This window comes from Bombus affinis, chromosome 5 (assembly GCF_024516045.1).
Source record: "Bombus affinis isolate iyBomAffi1 chromosome 5, iyBomAffi1.2, whole genome shotgun sequence".
Classification (NCBI taxonomy): domain Eukaryota; kingdom Metazoa; phylum Arthropoda; class Insecta; order Hymenoptera; family Apidae; genus Bombus; species Bombus affinis.
Window position 1 is genome coordinate 5,127,057 of NC_066348.1, and position 24,152 is coordinate 5,151,208.

General features: G+C 37.0%; 1 protein-coding gene across 3 annotated transcripts in view; it reads left to right on the plus strand.

The window, feature by feature from the left end:
• The window catches only part of LOC126916617 (telomerase-binding protein EST1A-like), a 147,654-nt gene that overhangs the window by 65,300 nt on the left and 58,202 nt on the right, over window positions 1-24,152 (plus strand). For all 3 annotated transcript variants that reach the window (XM_050722584.1, XM_050722585.1, XM_050722586.1), the window contains exon 18: window positions 23,106-23,287. In XM_050722584.1, the coding sequence (XP_050578541.1) occupies window positions 23,106-23,287 (182 nt within the window). The remainder of the gene's footprint in view (window positions 1-23,105; window positions 23,288-24,152) is intronic.

Genomic DNA, 24,152 nt, shown 5'->3' on the forward strand with positions numbered 1-24,152 from the left:
TATTTGTATGGTTTGCAAATGCATTTTTGTCCGATAACGAAGTTTCTTTCGCAATTTCTTTCTTCTTCTCTTTTGTCTCATTTTGAACCATAGAACTTTTCCTATCCTATTGATTTACGCTGCTTGGTATCCATGTATGCGTGAAAAAGGAACTCCGCGCCGAAGGCAACGCGCGATACCAGTGTAATAATAAGCTAGTGCACGGCCACGGGGGAGCTATCATTATTCCTGCCAGCTTTACGCAAGACCGGCGATACTCCGGGTCATTTGGTTATCTTTCGGATCGGACATGAATCTGAGCGTTTCGACGCGAGCCACGAAATTATTTTCATGCTCACGACCACCTGTACAAGGAAGATCTTTCTTGTATGTGTCACATGTACGAAGAAATTCCAAAACTCGTCTTCGATCATTTCGATCCAGCACTTAGACCAGCATTCTTGGTTCACGCGTTCCCTAGGATCCAAAGAAAACACGTGACCACGGCCTGGCAACGTTTATGCTCGCTAAACGACTCATTAGTGTTGCTAGTAACGAGTTGATGCACCGTTTTCTCCCTTGGTGCACGCTTTGCGGAAGAACACGGCAGTTATTACAGGAAATATCGTGCAAATAGCGATCTTCGATGCCGCCGCCGCCGCCGCGAAGACGGGTAAATCATTAGTCTTGACGTGTTTAGGAAGCCAATAACCGGCAGCAATCGTTCCCATCGCCGGCCTACACGGGATCGCGTAGTCTTCATTGCCTCGGAATTGAATGTTACCGTAAGATAGATTAGCGTGGATAAGTACGTATGAAGTTTTCGATGTTTCCTATTCGTTCCGTTCATTTTTGATTGTTATGTAAGAAGTTGATTCGATCCGCGGAATGTATATTCAACAATTTTGTATTAATTTAAGAATTAAATAGGGTTTGACGATACTATGAATTTTATGAATTGTTTTCTACTATACCGTTTAATAATAAAAAAAATACGATGTTTGTAAATTCCTAACTTTGAGGTTGAATTTCACCCACTGAAACTACTATTTTATTTTACTTCTCTCTAAGGATTCTCTAGCTTTAGAGCATAATTATTTCATTTATAAAAAATACTCTTCACTCGTAAAGTTCTCCCTTAAAGTCTCTTTAGCAATTCGAAATAAAATTTGTTCTACAGTTGTTGTACTGTTCTTGTATAGTTGGCTGTGTTCTATGAGTATTTAACGAGTATTTCAATATTTTTTCATAAAATATTCGTCAACCCTGTAAACTCTAGTTGCACTTCTTATGTTTGGTCAATTGACTCGTGAACTACATTAACAACCTCGTTATTGAACATCTTAATCGCGTAAATCGCACGTGTCGTTGGACAATCAAGGTACACGTCCGTCTCGTTGGTGCGCATATGGAATAATGATATCACAATTTTCTCAGTCCACGAGAACGCTCCTTTTGCGGAGGCTGCACGCTCCGCGGTTACGTGTTACGTTTAGTAACCGTCAGCTTTTCAAGATTAACCCAGGTCATTTGGGTCATCGTTAAAGGTAGATCGCCAAGTTTCCGACAATCGTTTTATAAACGCTCGTTACGCGGCTACTCACGCGCGTTTTACGAAATGTCAAGGCATCCTCTGGTTATTTTGTTATTCCGATTTGTGTCTATTAATACGTGACAAAGGAGCAATTTTAATAGTTTTACTTTTCCGGAGTGGATTTGAAAATTACTCTATGATGTTATAAATCTTTGGATGTTTATTATAGATGGTCAGCTTATAGATTATAGACAACCTTTTCTATAGTAATCTATTAGTTAATAACATTAATGATTATTGACAAATCACAAGATGTGGGTTATAAACCTTTTGTTTACAATTTCACAACATTATCGCTACAAGTGTTTACGTCTATTATTACTATTTACATCTCGTTTTTTTTTTATTACCAAGTTTAACTAAATTTTTTGATATATTCAAATATAAAGCTTTTTGTGCCCTAAATTTGACAAAAATATGAAAATATCATAAAGGCTTTCAAGCAAGGAACGTGAGATTTAAAGGAGAGTAAATATTATTCATCTAAACATAGGCTTTCTTCTAGCGCTTTAAATTGATCAACAACTTTTTTTCGTTAAAACATTTCCATACGTATATTGGTTTCTTAATCTGTAAACGAGTTGCTGTGAAAAGCAACGACAAATAGTCATTGACACGCAAAGCTGTAGGAAATGATACAACCGCGAAATTGTGTTGCGTTTACCACATCGAATTATCAAAGCAACTCCACGCCAATTTACCTTCCATTTAATCCATTAAATTGCGATCGTATACGTCTTGCAACTACATACATGCTACGTATAATCATTCGAGGGATCGAACAGGTATTAATCATCGCAAAACATGACCAAATGGGTAATGACTGCTTGTTTCTGTCTGTTCTACGCCAATCTTCTGTTATGTACATTGTAACGTGCCTGTTTTATGTACATTGTAAATAAATTGGAAAAGTTGCTGCGTATCATACAGTGGTCAATCTTTCTGCAGTCGTATCGAGGAGATCGTTGAAATTTCTTCACGAAATTTGTTGCTTTACAATTTTGTTATACACGAAGGTTGCTATATGATTACTGTGGTATGTTAATCCATATATTGTATAAAAATAAAATATAAATCCTCCAACTCGATATAACGTTTGCAGGATAAAACAAGTTTTTATTTTGTTTTTAGTTTCCTAGCTGTCTTCATAAAACTACGAATTTGCATAAAAATTTGTCGTCTATTTATCATTGCCATCCTCCCAACCGTAAAATCTATATCTGCTTCTGAACATCATTTTTCTAAATACACCATCAGACAGCCATTCAAAACTGCACTTCAAACCTCATTGATCCTTGGACGTTTCTAAGAATTCGAAATCGGAATAAGCCGGTACGTTGAATGGTCGCGAAACCGCGGTGCTTTGTAACTGAAACGTCACATATATTTGTGCCGAAATAGGGCTGTAACAGCGACACAGACGAGGTATAGGCTGGAAAAGGAGTTAGAGAATCCGCCAGCCATTGACGTCAGAACGGAAGTCTGATCGTGACTGGTAATATCCACTTTCATCCTGTTCTATCTCTCCGCCGCTTCTCATTGCTTGAAAGAATAAACGAACCGCCACGTCTCGAAATAAGTCGTAATTCATACGGTTAAAAATAATCGCGTTTGAGTACCTAGAACTCGAAACGTAAATTCTTCTTTCCTGCTTCTCGTCTACTTCACACGGGTTTCTCTCTTTCTATCGCTCTATCGGTTAGAATTAAACGATCTTCGAACACGGATCGAGTGAAAACGCGGCGACGATTCGTTGGCTCGTTTGCAAGCTCGTTTCTAGTTTTACTATGACCAGTCATAGTAAATCCATGGAAACGTCTCGATAACAATCGAGGAGTCGAACAGTCGTTCTCTGTAGAATTTTCTATTACACGTTCTAACGAAATTGGTGTATGCGGTGTGGGCGCGAAACAGATAAAGAAAGAAGTTTTACATATTTTATCTTGTGGTAAGACATGTCAATAGTCGATAGACAATAAATGGTTTATGGTGAAATTTTATTATTCTAATGAATTATAAACGATAATTATCAGAAAGATTAATAAGTTATTTTCACCAAATGTATTATTATTTATAGTCCTCTATTTATAGTCCTTTCACACTTATTGTGCCACCTTCGTCGTATCTTCTCATTCCATTCTTTACCTCACAGCAGCGCATCCAGTGACATTTCCTCGTGACAAGATGCGCGCGAAACCGCGGGAGCTCGTCGAAACACGCGTTTACCTTTGTATTTGCATGAGCGCTTATAGCAGTTATAGCCGGCAGGCAAATAGCCTCTACGAAGACTCGCGCGTCGGACCATTTACGACCGTTAAAATATAACTTGCCGCGAACACGTGGATAATAACTATGAATGCCTGCCATAAGGACTTGATCCGCCGTGGTGCCACGGTCGACGCATTAATGACGCATTCCATCCGCGTGGCAAACCACGCTGTTTCCGTGCCTTCTACTATCCTCTTTTCCTTTTGATTTCTCTACTCTTGCCACCGACGTTTCTTCGTGTTTGTTTCTCACGATTCTTCGATGATGAGTCGTAGTAATTGTTTCCATTGTGCCGGCGATGAAAGATATCGGAATAGACGGTGTCGTTGGTCGTGTGACATAAGAGAAAAATTGAATTGAAAGTATCTATTGATGCGTTTTCGAAGTATCGAAAAGATATCGTTTCTTTTTTTAATTTTGTCGAATTAATGACATAGTAAATATTAGGAGCAAAAAATTGTTCGAGCGTAAGGGTCGTCCCTTTTTATTATGACATACGAGAAAAATGTGTAATGTTGATCAGCATGCGTTAGTAATATTTAATCCAGAGAATCGAGCAAAAGGAAGAAAGAGAAGCCTACTATGGTCGATGAACGGACAGGTAATCTGCATGTGTAATAATCTCGTGGTCATCCTCGATGCAAATGTTGCCAACCGCGTTTATTTTGACACTCGTTCCTTCTAAGAAGTTAGACGAGAATACTTTGAAACATCGTGTTAGGAATTTTCTGTTGACGACGACATTGACAATGTTGGTTCTTCGCGTTTCAAATTGTAAATTTAGTACGTGACAGTAAATCTTATACGTAACATGATTTGATTTATCAATGGCACGAAACATGCTGATTTCCCGATGGATTTGCTACGAACATGTTCTACCAAGCGTGAGTTTTTCTATCGCAAATTAATAAAGTTCATGTATTAATAAATTTCATGATAATTTAATTATTTGACTAGAAAATGTACTATATAGACACCTGTATATTTAATATAATCCACTAGATTCTTTTATCGAAAAGCTCCTCAATTGGGACTGAAAATAAAAACCAATAATATTCGTCGTAGGATTACAATTCGTGTTTAATGGCGTAATAAACTCGTTCTCCGCCCATCGGTCTCTGCCAATCGTTAGTCAAGGTTCGATCGATCAGAAATGATTTTGCTTCGGAACGTAAGGTTGTTCATACTTGCGTTTCTTTTCCAATGGCTGGCAAAAATACGGGCATAAAGTATATCGCGCGCAAAAGTGGGCGATGGTACGTCGAAACTATATCCACGTGCCTGAAATTTACGTTATGTAAATACGCGTGCAAGCACGAGCTCTGTAAGAGAAAAGAGACAGAGGAAGGATAACAGGGACTGGTCGATACGTAACGTGGCGCATACTGTCGTGGTACGTGGCTGAAGTAAATTGGTGGTCTCTGTAAATTGATGTATGGCAGAGTGATGTTATGAACAGGACATCGACTCATGCATATTCATGCGATGCAGCCTACCTTGTAGCCCCTGGCCATGGGATTCGGAGCTTAAGCTCATTCACCGATGGATCTTTCGATCCTGTTCTTCTTTGAGTGCCGTGTAAAGGGTATGAGATTTGGTGATTTTATATTTATGTGCGTTTTGCTGAATATTTTCTACATGATAGATACATCGTAACGCAAAGTTTTAGGATATTTTTTATAATTAATAATTTTTCGGTATTTGTTGTGCACTTTGAACTCTAAATTACATTCATCTTCTAGTCTAATTACATTTTCAATACGTTAATTACATTTTCGACGTATAAAATATTAATTTCAATTATAGTTTGCTTCGTGTATTTTTAAAGAAATATGTTGCGAACCGATGGAACTATGTTGCGAGATGAAAAAATATTTAGAGCTTTTGTATTGTAACTTTATATGTCTGTAGTTGTAGGAGTATTATGTATTAACATGAATATTTTTAAGAATAGACTAAAATTATCTATTACAAATTGACAATATATTATTCAGTCGTCATAAGGTAATAATACAGCCGGTAATTCGATTATACATATATCGAACGAGGAGAAGGGTGCATGAAAGAAAGAAAAAAGAAAGGTGATTTTAATCACGACCAATAGCGACGAGCTTATTGGAAGGAGAATCGCGTCTCGACGTACGTTTTGATGGAAAAGATTAATTGTATCGCATCTGACATTGATGAATCGCGCGGATTTTTCGTCAAGTGGAATTGGCGCACGTGAAATTGTAGACGCCGCTTTCATTAATCCTAACGAGGCTCTCGCTAACGATCCACTGTTAATATAGATAAGGTAATCGGAACAACGTGATCGCAAGCGATAATGCCAACGGGAGAACACTAAAGAATATAAGCTACTTTGTTAAGGGTTATGGTTAGGCCTTGGCATTCACCATGAAATATCGTTATATGAATAATTAATTAAACGAAAAATCAATTTCAGAGGATTAATAATAGTATTTGGTGAAATCCTCAAGAATTTGATACTATGAAAATGAAGAGTATAATCTGATAAAAAGAAGGCTTCATTGGACAAGAAGTGTGTGTTTGCGTGCCAATATTTTTTGTAACATCATATACGCAGTGGACGTATGTAACATTCAAAGACGTTAATTAGAATGCCCATTCGATCTTTCTTTTTTTTTTACGTCTATTTCAAACTAGAAAGAAACCGATACTTCGACTTGCAACAACTATCAACTATAAATCTTGTTCGCGTTGCACACCAACCACTTAGTTAGCCGCAAGAAATAACAGAAGCAAATGTCGCGTGAGAAAAAATCGCTCGAGTACAAAAGATAATATTAACCACAGGGTAATTTTCCACAAAGATGACCACGATCATCCAACGTGATGCGGTCGATTCTCGAGGAGTCTCGTTTGAGACAGTGTCTCTATATTGTCACCATTGTTATCCAACTGCGGTGATGCGTTTCGATTTGTGGTTTGTGTGCAATTAGTGAAATATCGTTTCGTCTCTCTTCTACGTATACTCTGTTTCTCCTTGTTTCTCGAGCTATCCGCTGCAGATGATGCTGCAGGTTGTTTCACGAAACCATTATAAGTCCAAACTCGAGACATGGCATGGCTGGCTGAGCCGTTCCTTCCTTTTTTCTTTCATTCTTTATTTTTTTTTCTTTGCACATAATATCTGTCCCTTGAGCGTATAGAAGCACGAAAAATGAATCAAACCACGCGCGTGAGATAGTTTCGATTGGTCACGTAGAGTCATCATGGTTTTCGCTCGTGCAGAAAAGCCTAGGATGGAGTGAGATGTGTCGCGGAAACCGCAATGCGGGCAAAAAGACGCAGAAAACGAAGTTGGGTTGCGTTTCTTTCTTGTCCTTTCGTGAGATTTCTCGTGTTATTTTCGTCGATAGAACGACAGGAACGATAATACAGCTGCTACAAATTGTGATATATATTACTGTTCAAGGGTTTGGAATTGTTCAGGTTGAGAATTGAAGATTATAATAGTATAAGACAAGATTTTGGGAATTTGAATTTAACAAAGTTATATATTAATAATTTAACATTAGTTTTATACTTAATTATAACTAAATTGCGAATTCAATAATGAATTTTTACGAACACAATTAAAGAAATGGTATTTAAAGTAGAAATTTGATTCGTTAAATTGCTGCGTTAATTCTATATTATCTGTCTGTATGTTTATCTATAATAATTATGTAGACTGTTATAAAGTAATGATTGAATATTTTCATTTAAACGAAGAAATGCTACATATGTGATGGAAATGGTAGATAGGAAATTTTAACTAAAGACTACAGTGTTCTTCACTGATGGTACAGAACAATGAGGTAAGTTCTTTCGCGACCTTCGTCGAAGCTCATCGATCGATTGTCTTAGGCTCGTGTACATAGCGCAATAGGAATGCACATAGTGTGTGTAAGTAATCGGCCACCCGTACGAGCAACGCATCTTGTCGCAGATAGATAAACGTAATAGCTCCATCCATTCAGCAACACCGATTATTGCTAGCGCGAGACCGAAGAACGGGCTTATTACTCGTGCGACATTCATCGAATTCCTTTGTGCCTCCCAGCTGTTCATTTTCCGCTTGACCATTCTCGTGCTGGCCAGACTAACGTGACTTTTACTTCCCAGGAGTCAAGAAGCTTTTGCCTTGAGTTTAAGCTTTGTTGTAAGAAAGCGATACGTTGTTAATAAGTTAAAATTGAAATTCCTATCAAGTTAAAGGAGTTTATATTGTTTGATGAAAATTTCTAAAGTTACTTGACTATGCGCAATTCGAAATAGATAGTGACTTTTATCGCGTAAACCTGGATTTTGACTTGCTTGAAGCATAATCAGAATTTAATTGAAGATACAATCATGTGAAGTTAATTATTGTATATCCGTCAGTATTAATATCGCATGAATGTTAATCAAAAGCATAAGCTTTACGCCGGTCGAAGTAATTGGTGGATCGTTACCATGGCATAAACATCACTGCAATTTAATTTAACCTACCATGAAGTTAAACCTCACTGGTAATGGTAATTCAAATCGTTATGATTACACCGTTCAAAATAATTGCAGGATACTGGCGAAACGATTTTGTATTTTAAACGGTCTGCTGAGCTACTGGTAGTTTCATCTTTGGCATCTTAAATGCCATGAACTATGGGCTACATTGTATTAAATTAAACCTAGCACGCGGTATAATATATTATTTGTGCTCAAATATCTATCACTACGTTTCTATCTTTTCCTTTGTTTATCTTCTGAAATAGCAAAAAGTCATGTAAAAATCTACTTAAATATTTGGTTACAATTTTATTCTGGTAAATCGAACGGTGCTCTCACCAGAATATACTATTCGTGCTAACACGTCCGTCACCACTTCTCTCTCCTTTGTCCATCTTGTGAAATGCAAACGGAGTGGAGAACCATCGGAACAGGCGCGTGTCGTTTATTGCTGTTCGCCCCATAAGGTATTCCAAATACTCTGAGGTATTCCAAAGATGCGAGGTATCTGCAGCTCCTTTATTTGTCCAGAGTTGCTCTTTATTCTTCAAGAAAACGATCACAGTATTCGAGTAGATTTTGCGGTTGCTTCGGGTCATGGGCATAGTTTATTTCACATTTTTATAACGGGGAAACCGATCAAGATCCCTCGCTGAATAAGAGATTACACTATAGTTTAGAGTCTAGAGTTTCAGTGGATGCGTCCTTTGTTATACTTACTTTTTCACTAATAAGCATTTATTAAATGAAATTTTGATGTTTTGTTTACACCTGTGTGAATTACTGCGATAATTACTAAAATTAATGAATATATGATATAGTAATATTACTTGCATGCATATTAATATTAATAATATTAGTAAGTATAATAAGTATAATATGATAAGATGTATTTTTCATCATTGCTATGAATGAATAATAAGGGACATCGATATTATTCGTGTTGAGTATGACATAGTGACATTTCATCACGTTGAAGTATAGATCAAAAGTACTAATTAGTCAAGGCTAGTTTTCTTCTAACGCTATTCCGAATATAGTAGACCGAATATAGTATCCTCGTAGGATATAGGGCATATTTGGCTCTGTAACTCACAGAGCGTATTAGCATAAGAAGAAAAGCAAGAACCGCGTTAAGAAATCTTTTATACTAGATTTAATGAAGAAAATATTCAGCCTCTGTACAAAGATTTCAATATGTGACAGGGAACATATTAATTAGCGAATACGTGCAATGAAACTATAAATTCTGAAAACTTCAAGTTAGGTAGATTCAGTTGTTGGCCATCGCAGTGGCGAATAAAATGAGGTGTGGTCATTTTTGGGACATGTTACTTGTTCGTTGTGATGATCTATTAGCCTCATTACAGCTACACGGCTTAGTCCTCTTCTTTCTATTGATATTCGTCACCGTCTAAAATGAATAATGTACGTGTTCGACGAACACGAGATTCTTGTTGAAAATTCTGCGCGTCCGGATAGGAATGTCCCTCGATCAGTCACCTGGTGGTGAACGCTGATTCTAGAAAGAGCATCATTGATTTCTTGTGATCGATAGATCTTTGTATTGCCGTTGTTCGATGGTTTTTGATCGACGTGTAGAATGGCGAATACGTGTATCTACACGGTAAAACATGTTTCTTTTCAGCGAAGTTTTTTAATGATTATATTAGTGATGTCCGAAACAAATTTGAAGATACATATATGTATACATGAAATTACAAGCTATGTATTTAGTATAAGTATGTATAGTATTTACAAGTATGTATGTACAAAATTACAAAAATATTTATATAATCAGTTATTCTTTAGATTAATAAGGCTAAATATTCAGTGGGATCATCTTTAACACTTGTGCGCCTAAGACAGCTATTCGTGTTGTGTATTAATTTTTTAACAATTTTATGTTAGCGGTGAATGTTTTGTACTTTTTACATACATTTTCAGATTAGCTCGAAATTTTACCAGTAAAATCGTAATTATCATCTCATTATAGCGCTAATGAAATTTCAAATGTTTTATATAACACACACAATTTATATATGCGTGTAAAAAGTTTCTGTTGTAAGTGTTCAAATATTTTCGTGACTCGTTATACATACTTACATATATATCTGAAAATCATGCATCAAATTACCATATTCATAAAACACACGTCGACATACATGAAAGATTCCAGTTCAACACCTCAAGAACCTATCCAGTACGAGCGTTTTATTAGCATTGGAGTATAACACAATTTCCATGTTTTTACCATAATTTTCACGCCACGCGTGATAAAAAAGTGTCTACTACAGAGACTAACAAGAAAAAGCAAATTCCGTCGACGATGCAAAAATGGTGGTACCACCTTTAAAGCGGCTGAGGAATCCCATTAAAAACGCATCGCCACGCACGCTTCCTTCAGTTACTAGCGTTCGTTTTTCACAGACGCAAAGGCAGAGCAACTGGCTGTTGGACACTTTAAGTCGGCAATAATTCGGTCGTTTCTTAGAATCGTGTCGGTAAGGACGAAAGGAATGCAGAGAATCGAATTCAAATCGAGTTCTCTTCTCAATAGTTGATCCTCTTGTTTGGCTATATTTTAGAATTCTCGAATACTGCAATATTATGAATTTTTTGCATTGTTTGGGAATATATGTCCAAGGAATTTCGAATCGTAAGTTTCATTGTCCCATTTGCCGATCATAACATAGCCTTATTTATGCAAAACTTACTCAAGTATCTAATTACGAAGTATTCGATTATTAAAATATTTAAATGCAAAATATTCGATCGTTAAATAATCCAATTGCAAGATACCCGGTATAAATATTAAAATAAAATATTCAATAAAAGTGTGAGATAAATCAGCACATCGTTGTAGCTGACAAAACGCTCTCACGCCATTGAATCGCTTCAAAATTACTCGGAAACTCGCGAGACCATTTAACGCAAAATAGGTAGATGATGCAAGTGCTCGAGTCGCGCATCGTCTCCACCGTTGTCGATATTGTCGGAAGCATCGACGTTAGTCGATAGAGCAGCTCGTTAGTTTCACGTAATATGCACGATCATTACTATGTATCGAAGTATCATTTCCAAGCATGATTATAGGAAGCTCGAGTCTTCCTGCCCCCGCTGCGTATCCGCGCGTATTAAAAGAGGAAAATTACGAGATACGAGTCAAGGGAAAGGGACGACACGACTCTCGAAGAGGAGGACGTGCTCGCGTGGTTTGACGTCGATGCAAAATCGTTTCCTTTTCCCTTTTTCTACCCCTTTTTCCTTTGGCCGATGTTAAACGTGTCCCAAGTATATAATTAAAGTCAAAATGAGATTGTTCGCCACACGAGACGACTCTGCCTCTTTTGCTGGCTTTTTTATCGTCGCGATCGTTGCGAAACGATGCTTCTTCTTCTACTTTAGAATGACGTTCATCTTGAGGTTACTTTTGTAAGTTTCGGACCCTGAAGATAATTGAGTTTGTGATTTCGTAACGCTATTCGTCTCACTTAAGTGGATTTGTATATTTAAGGCAGGCAAATTAGTGTTTGGTCATCAAAGTGCTCGTTTTTGTCTGAGTTCATTAAAACTTGGAGTTATCTCATAAAGAAGAAGGTATAAATAACAATAAATTCTGAGATAAAAATGACAAAAAATAATGTTTGTAACATCATCACTCAACTTTGAGTTGATCAGTGTGGTTTTTCAATGTATGTAGGTATTCATATTCGTAAAAGAATTAAGCGATCTCTGTCTTTCTTCTCTTTGCTTTACCTTTTAGGATGCTCCCAATGTCGTTTTTTTCGCAATACACTCTCTCTTTTTCCTTCGTTATGCGGCAGACTGTCCCTTTCATCTTCCTTGGCCTAATCTCTAACCTCTCTTCGCCAGTTATCCTATGACAGACGCACAAAACAGACCAGAATGGCGCCAAAGAAGAAACGGCTTTGTCCTTTTGATACATTTCACCCATGCTACGATCCACTTAAGAAAAACTCGATAAAAATCTTGGTCCTCGTGAGTAGAGGATCCACGTTCTGAACTCTGTTCAACACGAGAAGCTCATCTACGTAAACAGGATTTCAAGGAACTCGTTAGAGAAGAAGGAGCACGCACGCTCGGATCCATGACGTCTCTAGATTCACATAAATTACGTATCCCCTTTGCTGAAAAATAGCCCTAGCTTGTTGATTGCGCTGGAAGAGAGAAACATCATCGTATGGGAAACTTGTATAGGATAGACAGACGTTCTAACATTTATGAACGAAGTTGTATACGTACAGTACCGTGAGAAGTCTTAACAAACTGTTTTGTTTTTATGAATCGATACAAGGGTACTTGATATTATTTTGAATCAATTGTTACTTTTAGAATTATTGATAATACGTTCAACAAATATCGACTAATTTGAATTAATTAACTGATTAATTAATTAAGTGATTCTTCATTCTTCTCTTGACAGCAAAAGACCTTCGTAGATATTGACAAATAATTCTTAATCTTTTTACATTTACGACTTACGTATTTTCGTGCGTGACATGATTTTCTGTTAACCCAGCCAGAGACGAGTGAAATACACGTCGCAAATTTTCAAAGTTGATTTTTTAAAAAATTACACCTCTAAATGAATTTTGTTTTTCTTAATCCTCGCCTTGTTTCGAGCCGTAGAATTGTTCTAACTTCAATTGTACCATGAATTTAGGTCTATGCCGTGTACATAGATAGAACGCTGAGGATGATAAGAGGTGGTAGTTTCTTCAGCCGTTTTCCTTCTCTCTCGTTCTATCTTGTACCTTTCTCCCTGCTTCTCTCCTAATCCCAAGCGATCTTTCGAGCTCGTGGACAGGACGGAATCATGTCAGCGACCTCGCAAGGCCTCGCCAAGGTCGTACGTTGAGCTCTCGGCCTGGCAGCAGGAGCTGTTCACCATCACCAGCATCGCGGCCACCACCGTTCGTGGCAGCGCCACCACTATTCCTCGCTTTACCACTGCCACTCCGATCCACCGACTTCGTGACTAATTTGCAGACGAATAAACCTCTCTTTCTAGCCTTCCTTCTTTTTCCTACCCCATGTTCTTTCTTGTCGGTGATGTTGTTGTTTCTGGATCGTCTTATTCTCCTTTTGAGGCTTCTTCTTCTTATTCCTCTACAGTTTGGCATGTCCAGACGAGATATACGCCGTTGATCGAAAGTTAGGGATTACCAACTTGTTTTAAATGGCGATTATAGGCAAATGATAACGTCACCTGTTTGAGCATGTTCAAGTTGAAGAATGTTTATTTTGTTGCTTCGATGTTTAACCATTAAGCCTTATCGCCACAGATACCCGTGATAATTTAGTATGTTCTAAATTTTATTTTATTCGCTTACCGAAATATCGGCACCATTATATTATATTATATACATATATTTATATTTACGAGACAACGAACGAGGATACCGACTGATTTTAATTATTTCAAATTTCGGATTGAATTCAGATTTTATCTTTGGGTCTCAGTTCTGTCTACGCGTTTTGTTCACATCAATGTCCAAAAGAAGTAAGAATTTTTCGTTTCTGTCGAGATCAGAGCTAATATACCTAATTATGATAGTCGACTCTCATAACGGTGCTAATGAAATGTCAAAATGCTTCGTGTAATACACTAATACATTCATAAGGAGTATCTAAATGTAAGAATATTCACGAAATGAATCAGTTCGAACACATACGTGAGCTTGTGTAGCTACTTAACATCTCCAAAAATCACTCAGTACATCATCACCGGCGAACAACGAGCTCCGTGATTCGTAAGAGAAGGGGTGCTATTGATAACTTTTGAAAGCGGTTTTGTACGATTAGCGGTAGCGTGGAAGGGCATGTTAACTCACCGTGTCCAGGGTTATCGACACGCGACCCACCGTTTCTCGCGGAATTTATCAGCAGCCCGATGCCGGCGCTGTGTATATCGTAATCGGATATCCAGCTAGGCTGGCGCCATTTTATTAAATCGTCCTCGCAATCCGCGCGCCATTCCCCCAGCCCCAAGCAAACCAGTTTACGATAACTTAACTCGCGTATACGATCAGCGGGCATAACGACCACGGTTTGCCTCTTCCTCGTCGTTTCTTTTCCTCGTGGCCCGCGTGCACGCGTTGCCCTCCTTCTTTCTGGGGACCGTGATCGCGTTCGCCTCTATCCATGGTGAAAAAGACCACGCCAAGGACGCCTCGCATTAACCACTTCGACCGATGTGTTCAGAGCCTTATGATACATTATCGGCCAAAAATATCTGGATACTTCCTTGATCTTCGTAGCGATTTACTTTGATTTAAAATGTTTGAGATACCTAAAGCATTTGTGGTGATCGAACTCTGGATATCTATGGAAGTTCATATCTTTGCGTACAAGATCGAGGGCTAATGTCACGTTTAATTTACGTAATAATTTAATGTTATTGATTTCTGTTTCTGAACATTGTGATTATCGGTAGAAATTCCATTTGTGTAATATCTCTTTCATCGTAGCTTCTTCTTTTACTTTTATCGTGCAATAGCGGTTCTGAACCTTTTGTTTACCACGGATCCCTCTTAAATAATCTTTTGTCGTTCAAAATTCAACTCAAAATTGAAGTCCTTAATGTGGCAAATATGTATATTTAAAACACTTATCAACTGCTCGTCAACAACCTTTTCGGAGAGATGCGATTCGTTGTAAATGAATAAATACACGTTCTAAGTATTTTTTGTTTGTATGATGCAATAATAACTTGCATGTGCGAGGACTTCGTTGCCCTTCGAAGTTCGCGGAGCGCGGGTTAAGAATCCCGCTATCCAATAACATTAGCACATTTCATTTATAAGTTTTTTAAAAGTCAATTTACATTATAAAATTTGAATAATGTCTATGAGTATCAAGTTATAAGCGTTTGTACCTTTTTTCTTCTACTATCAAGATTCGTTAATTTTATAAAGTTTGAAAAAATTGAGATATTTATCATAATAACATCATATTTTTAGCTCGAGTAAGAATTTGTTGTTTGTATTTTACCTGCCCAATGATCATCTATAAAGCATCTATTATTCCGACATACTTCCTATATCCCAACAAAAGAAAAAAAAGAAGGAAGAAGAAGAAAAAGAAAAAAAGTAACTCACTTTATTTACATTCTCCGCTAATATTACGTTCGCTGCTTTAATCTTAATGGGTTAATTGATAGTCTGCCTTCGTAAAAGGATAGCAAATGACGTTCCTAATCATTCATTTGCCTCTAATTCCTACACTTTTGTAAAATTCATCTACTGTTAGTGCAAATCGACTAAAGTGTCGGCATAGTTGTGAGTGGCCGGTTCACACGGCGCCGGAGGCATGGCGTCTCGGAGCGTCTGGAGGCGAGCTGTCTTGGCGCCAGGCGCCTTTAGGCGATCAGCTTCTTTGCGTGCCACCGTCACTCCTCCCGTTTCACTCGATTGATGCCTCTCGTTATACCATATACCTTGCCAGTCCAGAGAGACACTGAAATCATCAATTTTCACGATAATAGGGAATACATATGCGGATGTTGAGCTGTTTCGATATGGTAATAGGGATTAGTTGTCGACGATGTTGACGTTCGCGTGCGAGCCTTGTTTTACTTCTGCTTGCTGAAAAATTTCCCTTGTTGATCATGCTTTGGTTGTTCTTCTTGCTTCTAACGTCGTTATGGCCACGTTGAGCGAACATGTTTGGCCACTGAAAGATTTCAGGGATTAGATTGTTGCGAAGAAATATTTTCGAGAGTATTTGCTTGAATTGGAAGTTGCGAGGAAATGTTTGCTTATATTAGAAGTTGTAAAGCAACGTTTATTTTCACTGTCCTTTCATAAAACACTCTGTAGAATCAGAAGCAATAAACTTCGAAACCTCATGCAGATACCACCAAACCTATAGACACAAAAATCATTCTATACATCATTCGAAACATCAAAGAAATCAATAAGCTCTGCTCTCGCGTATTTCTGGTATCTCATAGCACCTGACATAATTGCAGCGAGTGAAATTTATGCATATTTATGAGAGGTATCATTCACTGATACCGCCACCCCTATAAAATTCTGCGACGTCCAATTATATATTCCCAAGCAACGGGTTGAACACCCATCATCGCAGCCATCTCTCTAGGAGATCCGCCATGAGTGAAACACGCCGTTTCGTCTCGATGTTCCAGCCGATCAATCTGCAGTTGTAACATTGTATATCCGTTGGCGTCACGGTTCCAGGACGGACGCGATAAGTATCTGGATCCACGACTGATGCTGTCCTCCCCTTCGTATTCTCGTCGTCTTTTCTTATTCTTTTTCTTTTATTTTCTGTTTTATTCTCTTTTTGGCCTTATGGTATTCCCCGCTATTCTTTTGCTATGAAACACGTCGTGCAGAAAATAATAGCGGCACGAGCGAAAATATGCGACGAAGCATTGGCGCTCTGCAGGAACGATGAAAAATTTCCCTTGAAATTATACATCGATTGGACCGATCAGCTTTGCATCTTTTTAATGAGCTTATAAAATTATATTCTATATGATTAAATAGAGATCTATATACAGGGTGCATCCTCTAAGATTAGCTACCATTTTTCAGGCACTTCGAATAATCTGTCAAAGAATGTTTTGCAAAAAGATTAGTCTGTTTTCAGTCCGTTATATATTTGGATATTAAGAATTTCCAAAAAGCTTTTTTCCAATAAAATTGTCAAGGTCAGTTTGAGTTGCGCACGTATACAGATGTTGTAGCTGACGTCGAAACGAATTTAACGACCTACTATATTATGATCTTGATGACCCAGAAAGATATTTTTGGGGAAATTTTTAATATTCGAATGTATAGGAACCGAAAACTAACCAACTTTTGTTTAATATATTTCTTTGACAAATTATTGGAAATAATTGAGAAATGGTGGGTAATCGCAGAGTTATGCTTTCTATGCGGTAGTTAAAACTGAAATTAAAGTAATTTTATGTTATAAGACAATGAATAAAAAATATCATGTACAAACAAAACAAATTACAATCTAAAGGTAGATAATTTAATTACAAAGAAACAATTTTAACCGCGAGTTAAGATCTATAGTTGTTTTTTCAAGGAAATAAGTAAAATGTGTCACAGGAATTATTATTAATCTTCTTACTTGAACCTCAAGGTTTTTGAAAAATTGAAACTCTAAGTTGAGTCTCAAAGCTCCAATCTGAAAATATTGAAAAAATTTGAACTTCATATAAAGTCAATCTTAAAAACTCACCTTTAAGATGTATCGCTAAAGCTTTTAAGACTGAAGTTTTATTCACCACTGCCATTCGAAACGATATTCATGCGCTTTATAAAATCGTAAAATAATCGAGTCAACAGTCGTTCCTCTTAATAATAATTATCATCGTAATCATTCGTTCATGCAAGCAGTAGCCAAGATTATTTCCGCACGAGAAAATGGCACGCATACGCTCGCATTCGCGATCTTTTCCCTTGGGACGAGTGTTAAATCATAAATTCAGCAAATTAGCCGTTGGCCACGACGTAAAGCCTTGTTCGCACCTACGTGTAATGCGAGTACCTACACTGGGAATTTCGTCACGGCCTTCACTGGATTTCCACGCACGGACACTCGTTTTCCTGCATTGTCACGGCTTGTCCCATGGCCCTTTTTGTTCTCGACAAATCCCTCGTTGTTTTCTTTAACCTTGTGATGTTATTAGTGGTGGTTTGTCTTTTTTTTCTTCCAAAAATTAACACTGGAACTACCACATTAGTCAAATTGGCTGGTTTTAAAATTTTATTATAAAATTCCTACTTCATGTCATATCTTTTTTCCACAATGATGTAATGTCTTTCGCAACGATAACTAAAAGAATAATATAATGAATTTTATTTTGTTTTTTATGTATTTAAACTGAAAATAATTTTGTATCAAGGCTACTTATACCAATACCAATCAAAATTACTGGTATTTGTCAGAATATAAAAGGATTCTGTAATGTGTTTATCGAACTCCAATTAACCAGTTTCCTCGTTTGATACAACTTCCCACACGTTTTTAAAATTTTTACTGCGTATCATTCAATATGATGATATCAATTATCAGGAAAATTCCGGATCAATTGCTAGAGCGCTAGATGCTAACATTAAAAATACCACACCAATCAAAATGACTGGTTCTACAATTTTATAAATGTGTCAACCCTTGTTTAGGGATCATGGTCCCAGATGGATTAATAATACTAAAAATGTACTACATAGTATGGAATTCCTTCTGTAAGAAAGTAATAACTCAATAAATATACAAATGTTCTATTATTACGTATTTTTTTAAAGATTTTAAATTTTGACTGGTTTTTGTAGAAATAGCTTCGTGTTAACTATCGGTAGTTCTCGTGTTAAATATATAGGGTTATAAAATGATACATGAAATTGTTTTAGAGAGTTTGGTGCAAAGTTTGTCAAAGAATTTAAATCGGATTAGACCAAGTATACTAATATTTCTTACCATATTAGTAATAGTTTATTTAATGGAATGGCAGATAAACGAAATTTTAAGTAGAAAGTAGTACGAGAAAAACAATGTAATTTTAGAAAATGGAATTATATTGTACAAGAGTAGGATAGATGTAACATGAATCTTAGAATAGGTGATCATCTTGTTATTAGTATGGCGAATAATTAGTACAAAAGTTACTATATCAATATACATATACAAGTATTGTAGAATTCTATGTACTGGTATGTATTTATCCGAACCGGCAAAGGTACAGTTTATACGTATAATATATACTCATATATCATTTTATTATATCAAATTTTAATTAGTATTCGATTAAATGAAATCGTATTTCTACGTTCAGAAATTAGTAAATTTTTGTAACGGAAAAATTAGGTACTTCTAAGACTAGAATTTAAGCATTTAACACAAAATTTGCATTGTTTTTAATTATATTATTATTCCATCGGATGGACGATATAGTATTCTCTTTGTTCCACGACATTCACTTTATCCACCATTGCAGCATTGGTAGGCAGCATTAATTTGACAACGAAGAGACTTCATTCTCGACGTCGCGTCGGCGAATTAAACGTCTCGTGAAAATTCATTATTGCTGTGGAACGACGGCCCCGCGTTGCAAATACGGCGAATCAGTCGGCCGCTAGAATCAATGCTAATGGAATTATCCGCGCAGCTGGGCTAACTCGATTCTCCGTCCGTTTTCGCGTGGTAATCGCGTTAATATCGGCCCTGGAAACAGAAAGGTTGACCTCGGTACCTCGCCGACTTCGTTAGACGGCACACGCGTTTGCACGCCGCTTTTCGCCAGCGACGATGCGCTCAGAGTTCGTTAGGAGAAAAAGATGACGGGTTTCCTCGTTGCGCTCTTGTTGCGCGCATCAATCGAATTACCAGAGTTGTCCTCCGCAAACTGTTGCAACTTTCGGCTTTGATACCTTGCGAGTTTGGTAGTTTGGAGCATAGGTCGAGGTTTGAGAGTCGAGGAAGTTGTTGAGTGGCAATCAAATCTCTCGTCGACGGTTAATTGCTTGTGAGTTGATCTCTACATCGTTTGTGTTTGGATTTCCTGGTTCTCAGTAAAGTTTGTGGAATGAAAGTTTTGGTAAAGAAAATGCAAGATGAGAGAGGGAAGAAGTCGGTGAAAGTTTTTTTTTTTTAAAGAAAATTTATGAATTCAATTAGATTATTAATATAAACATTTGTTAGTAAATTAAACATGGAATTAGAATTAGAAAAATGAAAAACGGTTTCTAAACGGCAATAAAAATTATTTCACGAAACCGGAGGCCTTCGGTTCTCGCAATATCTAGCGACTAACAACTAATAACACCCCGTCAATCATACACACTACCTCGCTCACCCCACGTCCGACCGTTTTCGCCTCCTTTACTCGGGGTTAATTCCCAGTTAAACGCTTGGTACTCGCGAAACAGAGAAGCCAGTCGAGTAATTAATTGCCAGCTCGTAGAGGGACGATGGCCTCGGTATTCGTTGAACGATAACGATTGATAAGTTATACTGTTATTCTCATATATAGTGTGCTACGTCTTTCCTTATTTTCCATGCGTAGAACAAGCTTTACAAAATTGAGATTTAAATATTCCGTGTGAAAAACTTTCATGTATGCAGGATGTTCGGTTACGGATGTCAGGAAGTTTAAGGGGTGATTCTTGAAGCTGAAATAAGACGAAAATCAGAAATAAAAAAATTGCGTTTTCGGCTTTGTCTTTTAGTTATTGGCAATTAAAAATCGGCAAAAATATCCCTGCACGCGAGCAAACCTCCTTACACGAACGAAAGTAGGTCAGCCTAAGCAACGGGGTACACAGTGATCCTCCAATCGAACGATACATGGGCAGCAGCTTACCTCGTAAGAAAAATCGTACATTAAACAGATTAAAATCCATAACAGCATATCAAAAACCGACTCATAGAATTTTCGAATAGAGAGGATTAATGTTTCCTCTAATCTTTCGTCTCCATAAATAATTAATAAATAATAGCGCACATAAACAATATTTATATGAACTTCATACACACACCGCAATCGTTCCGTCCGTCGGTGTCCACAGAAAAATTACATACGCATTAAGTATTTTGGAGGTACTGCTAAGTGTGACCGAGCGCTGTCTTACATGAGCCACACACATTTTCCACACAAATTACTGATCACTGCATATTACAATATTCACATACATACAGATAAAATAAAAAAATAAAAGAACCAGAAGAAACTACAAATTGTCTGACACCCGTAGCTGAACACGCTATATCTATTCATCATGTTTGCAGTAAATGTGTTGTAACTTCTCTGTATATATATTTGTTGTATTATATTATATATATTGTATTATATTATATTATATTATATTATTATATATATAAATGTTTCGAACTTTTCATCGAATTTGATCGCATCACTAGCTATCCTGCTCGTGGCAGGTACGCGTAACGTATTCGTGCGTTCGTAGAATAGTAAGAACGACCTAGGGTTGAAGAAGGAGGGGATGGAAATCGAAGAGGAAGTCGACAAAACGATACGCGTAATTTTCGCTAATGATCGTATTGGTAATTAGTCGAGGCCTTTCTATAAATCTTCCTAACTAATTACCCTTTACACTCCCAACTCTGGAAGAAGACCACACGGGTCGCGTGGTTCGAGTGAACCTCGAAGCTAAACACTAATTATTATCCTCGTACGCGATAAATTAAACTGCCAGACGCCATGGGTATCGTTGGTAGAGTACGTTTCGCGTACTTATAGCTCGCCACGGACCGCGTTACAAGAGAAGGGACACCGAACACATTCGCCTGGTTGCCCTTAGTAAATTCAATTTACTCTATTGCTGTACTACGTCTCTCCCTCGCCACAGGACGCTGAATACGTATATTCCTTTGTATGTCTTTATTCAGAGTGAAGAACGTGTTCTGGGAATATTCGAGTGGTTTGCTGAAATCACTGATGGATTTTGTGGTACAATTTGGTTTTGTAACGTCGGTAGCGTTATATCTCTCAGGAGAGGATGCTTGATGCTAGATTTAATATTTGTACGTGAAATGTTCAATGGCATTAACGAGCGATTATTATTGAATTAATCAAGGCCTTTCTATTTGCAATTTACGTTGAATTGTACTATTGTATTAATTTGTTCCAATAAGAAACAATATTTGATAGGGTAATTTGAGAGATAGATTTATCATTGTATGTTAAAATTTCTTCTACTTCCGATTCTGTATTTTTAAATTATTATCACGATTGTAAACATCATCATGGATAAAAGAACGAAAAATTCTGAGAGTATTGAAGTAGTTTGGTGAAATTGTTAATGCAAAATCTGCGATGTTTTTTTTTCTTTTTTAATTTGTAACGTTACATTGGGAAATGATAGTTTTATAGCGTTTATTGCAGATCAGGCTAGTATCATAAAGTAGATTTTTAGCTGATTATGTTATAAAACATAAAAATAACAATATTACAGTGAAAAAGTGTACGAAAAGCGGAAGGTTCTAGCGATGGGAATTCAAACCCGCGATCTTCGGGTTCATAGCTTCACTGGTCAGCCGCTTTAACCATCTATAATCAAATTTTTCTTGACTAGCAAGAAAAAAGGATTGATTACAGTTTTTCATTCTGATGTGAGAGATAGGAACTAATAACTAGTATAAATTGCTTCCTGGCAAAGTAATGATACAATGATAAAATAAGGTGGTACGGTAATAAGCGTGCAAAATAATATTGAAAAAAATACGGATACATAGATCATTACGTTCGAGTCACACGAGGTTATAAAAGGTTAACTACAGTACAATTTAACCTCGAATTTTCAAATTTTATTTTCGTATCTATTAAATTACGAATAATAAATTAGTTGACTCTTGAACGACATGCGGTTTATGGACATTATCTTTACAGTAAAGATCCGTGTATGAAATCCTTGATTGACCAAAAACTTGCTATAATCTATTATTGACAAAAAAAGAAAAAAAAAAAAAGAAAAACCGTCTTTAGCGACGAGAAGTTTGAAAACTAAAATCAATTTCTAAATTAGCGATGTAACTGTCCCCTAGCGTCCAATAATATTCGAAAAATTATAAAATTCGTATAATGGAAAAATGAGATATTTCCAAGACTAGCGATATATATGATTAAACATATTTGCAGCTATAAATTTTTCTCCACGGTTGAACTATCGCCATTAGCAAGAAACCTTTTAAAAGCGATTAGTTGGTGTCCGTGTTGCTAACGGTCCTATCTTTCCGTTTGTTGTTTCAGATTCCCAAATGGAGCAAGGGTACCGGTCCGAGGTCCAAGAAAGGGCACTGGTTGTATCCTTGCAGATGTTCAATCTGATTTTAGAACGTGGCGTGTCCTTGCTCAAGTCTCAGTTGGACAGCGGCAAAGAGTCGAGGATGGTTGTTAGCGAGGACATGCAAGTCCTTTTACCAGCTATCAAGGTATTTCCGTTATCTCTGGCATATCTAATGGGCCTCTATCAAGATCTCTTTTTCCGAGAAACTTTCACCGTACCGGGAAAACCACGCGTCATTCTAATTGCACAGATTTTAATCGACGTGTCTAATCTCGAGAAAAATGGCAAGAAAAAAGAAATAGAAACATAAAACCACGTGTATTTATACGAGAAGTTCAGATAGTTATTTTGATCTTTTACCGCGTTTCGTGCAAATATGGCGTGTAATGTATGCGGCCGAAGATTCCTTCGCGCGTTATCCCGTGCATCGATCATCGATCGATCGATCAGAAGAATCTTGACTCGAGAAAGTCAGCCTCCGTCGAGGATGATGAACAATCGTCGTTATGAGTCAACTTGGATTGTCGTATCAGCGAGGTCTAAAAATAACGTGGAATGACTTAGCGGTCAATCAACAGCGATGTTGTAAATTGAATTTTGATTAATCATTTTAGCTGGATAAACGGTATAATGAGTGTCGAGAAAATCGATGCATAAATTGATAATATATACAGGATGAAGTGTGTTAAACGAGGTTTTGAACTAACAATCGTATAAATCCGTGCTTCATTTATTAGTTTTTATTGTAAACTAAGAATATGAGTAAAAGATAGAAAGTTATTTTTAAATTCATTTTATTATTTTCCAAAAAAATAATAAGTTTTTCCTCTTCTTATTCTTCTATTTTGATTGTATCTCATTTTCATTGATCTATTTGATATGAGTCGAGTGTCACAACTTGCGAACTTCAAAAGATCCCGTTAAGCTAAGTTTATACAACGGTCAAGAATAGATAGATTGAGCGTTTTGGTCATTTGGGTGGCAACACTCAAATGGTACGTGACTCAGGG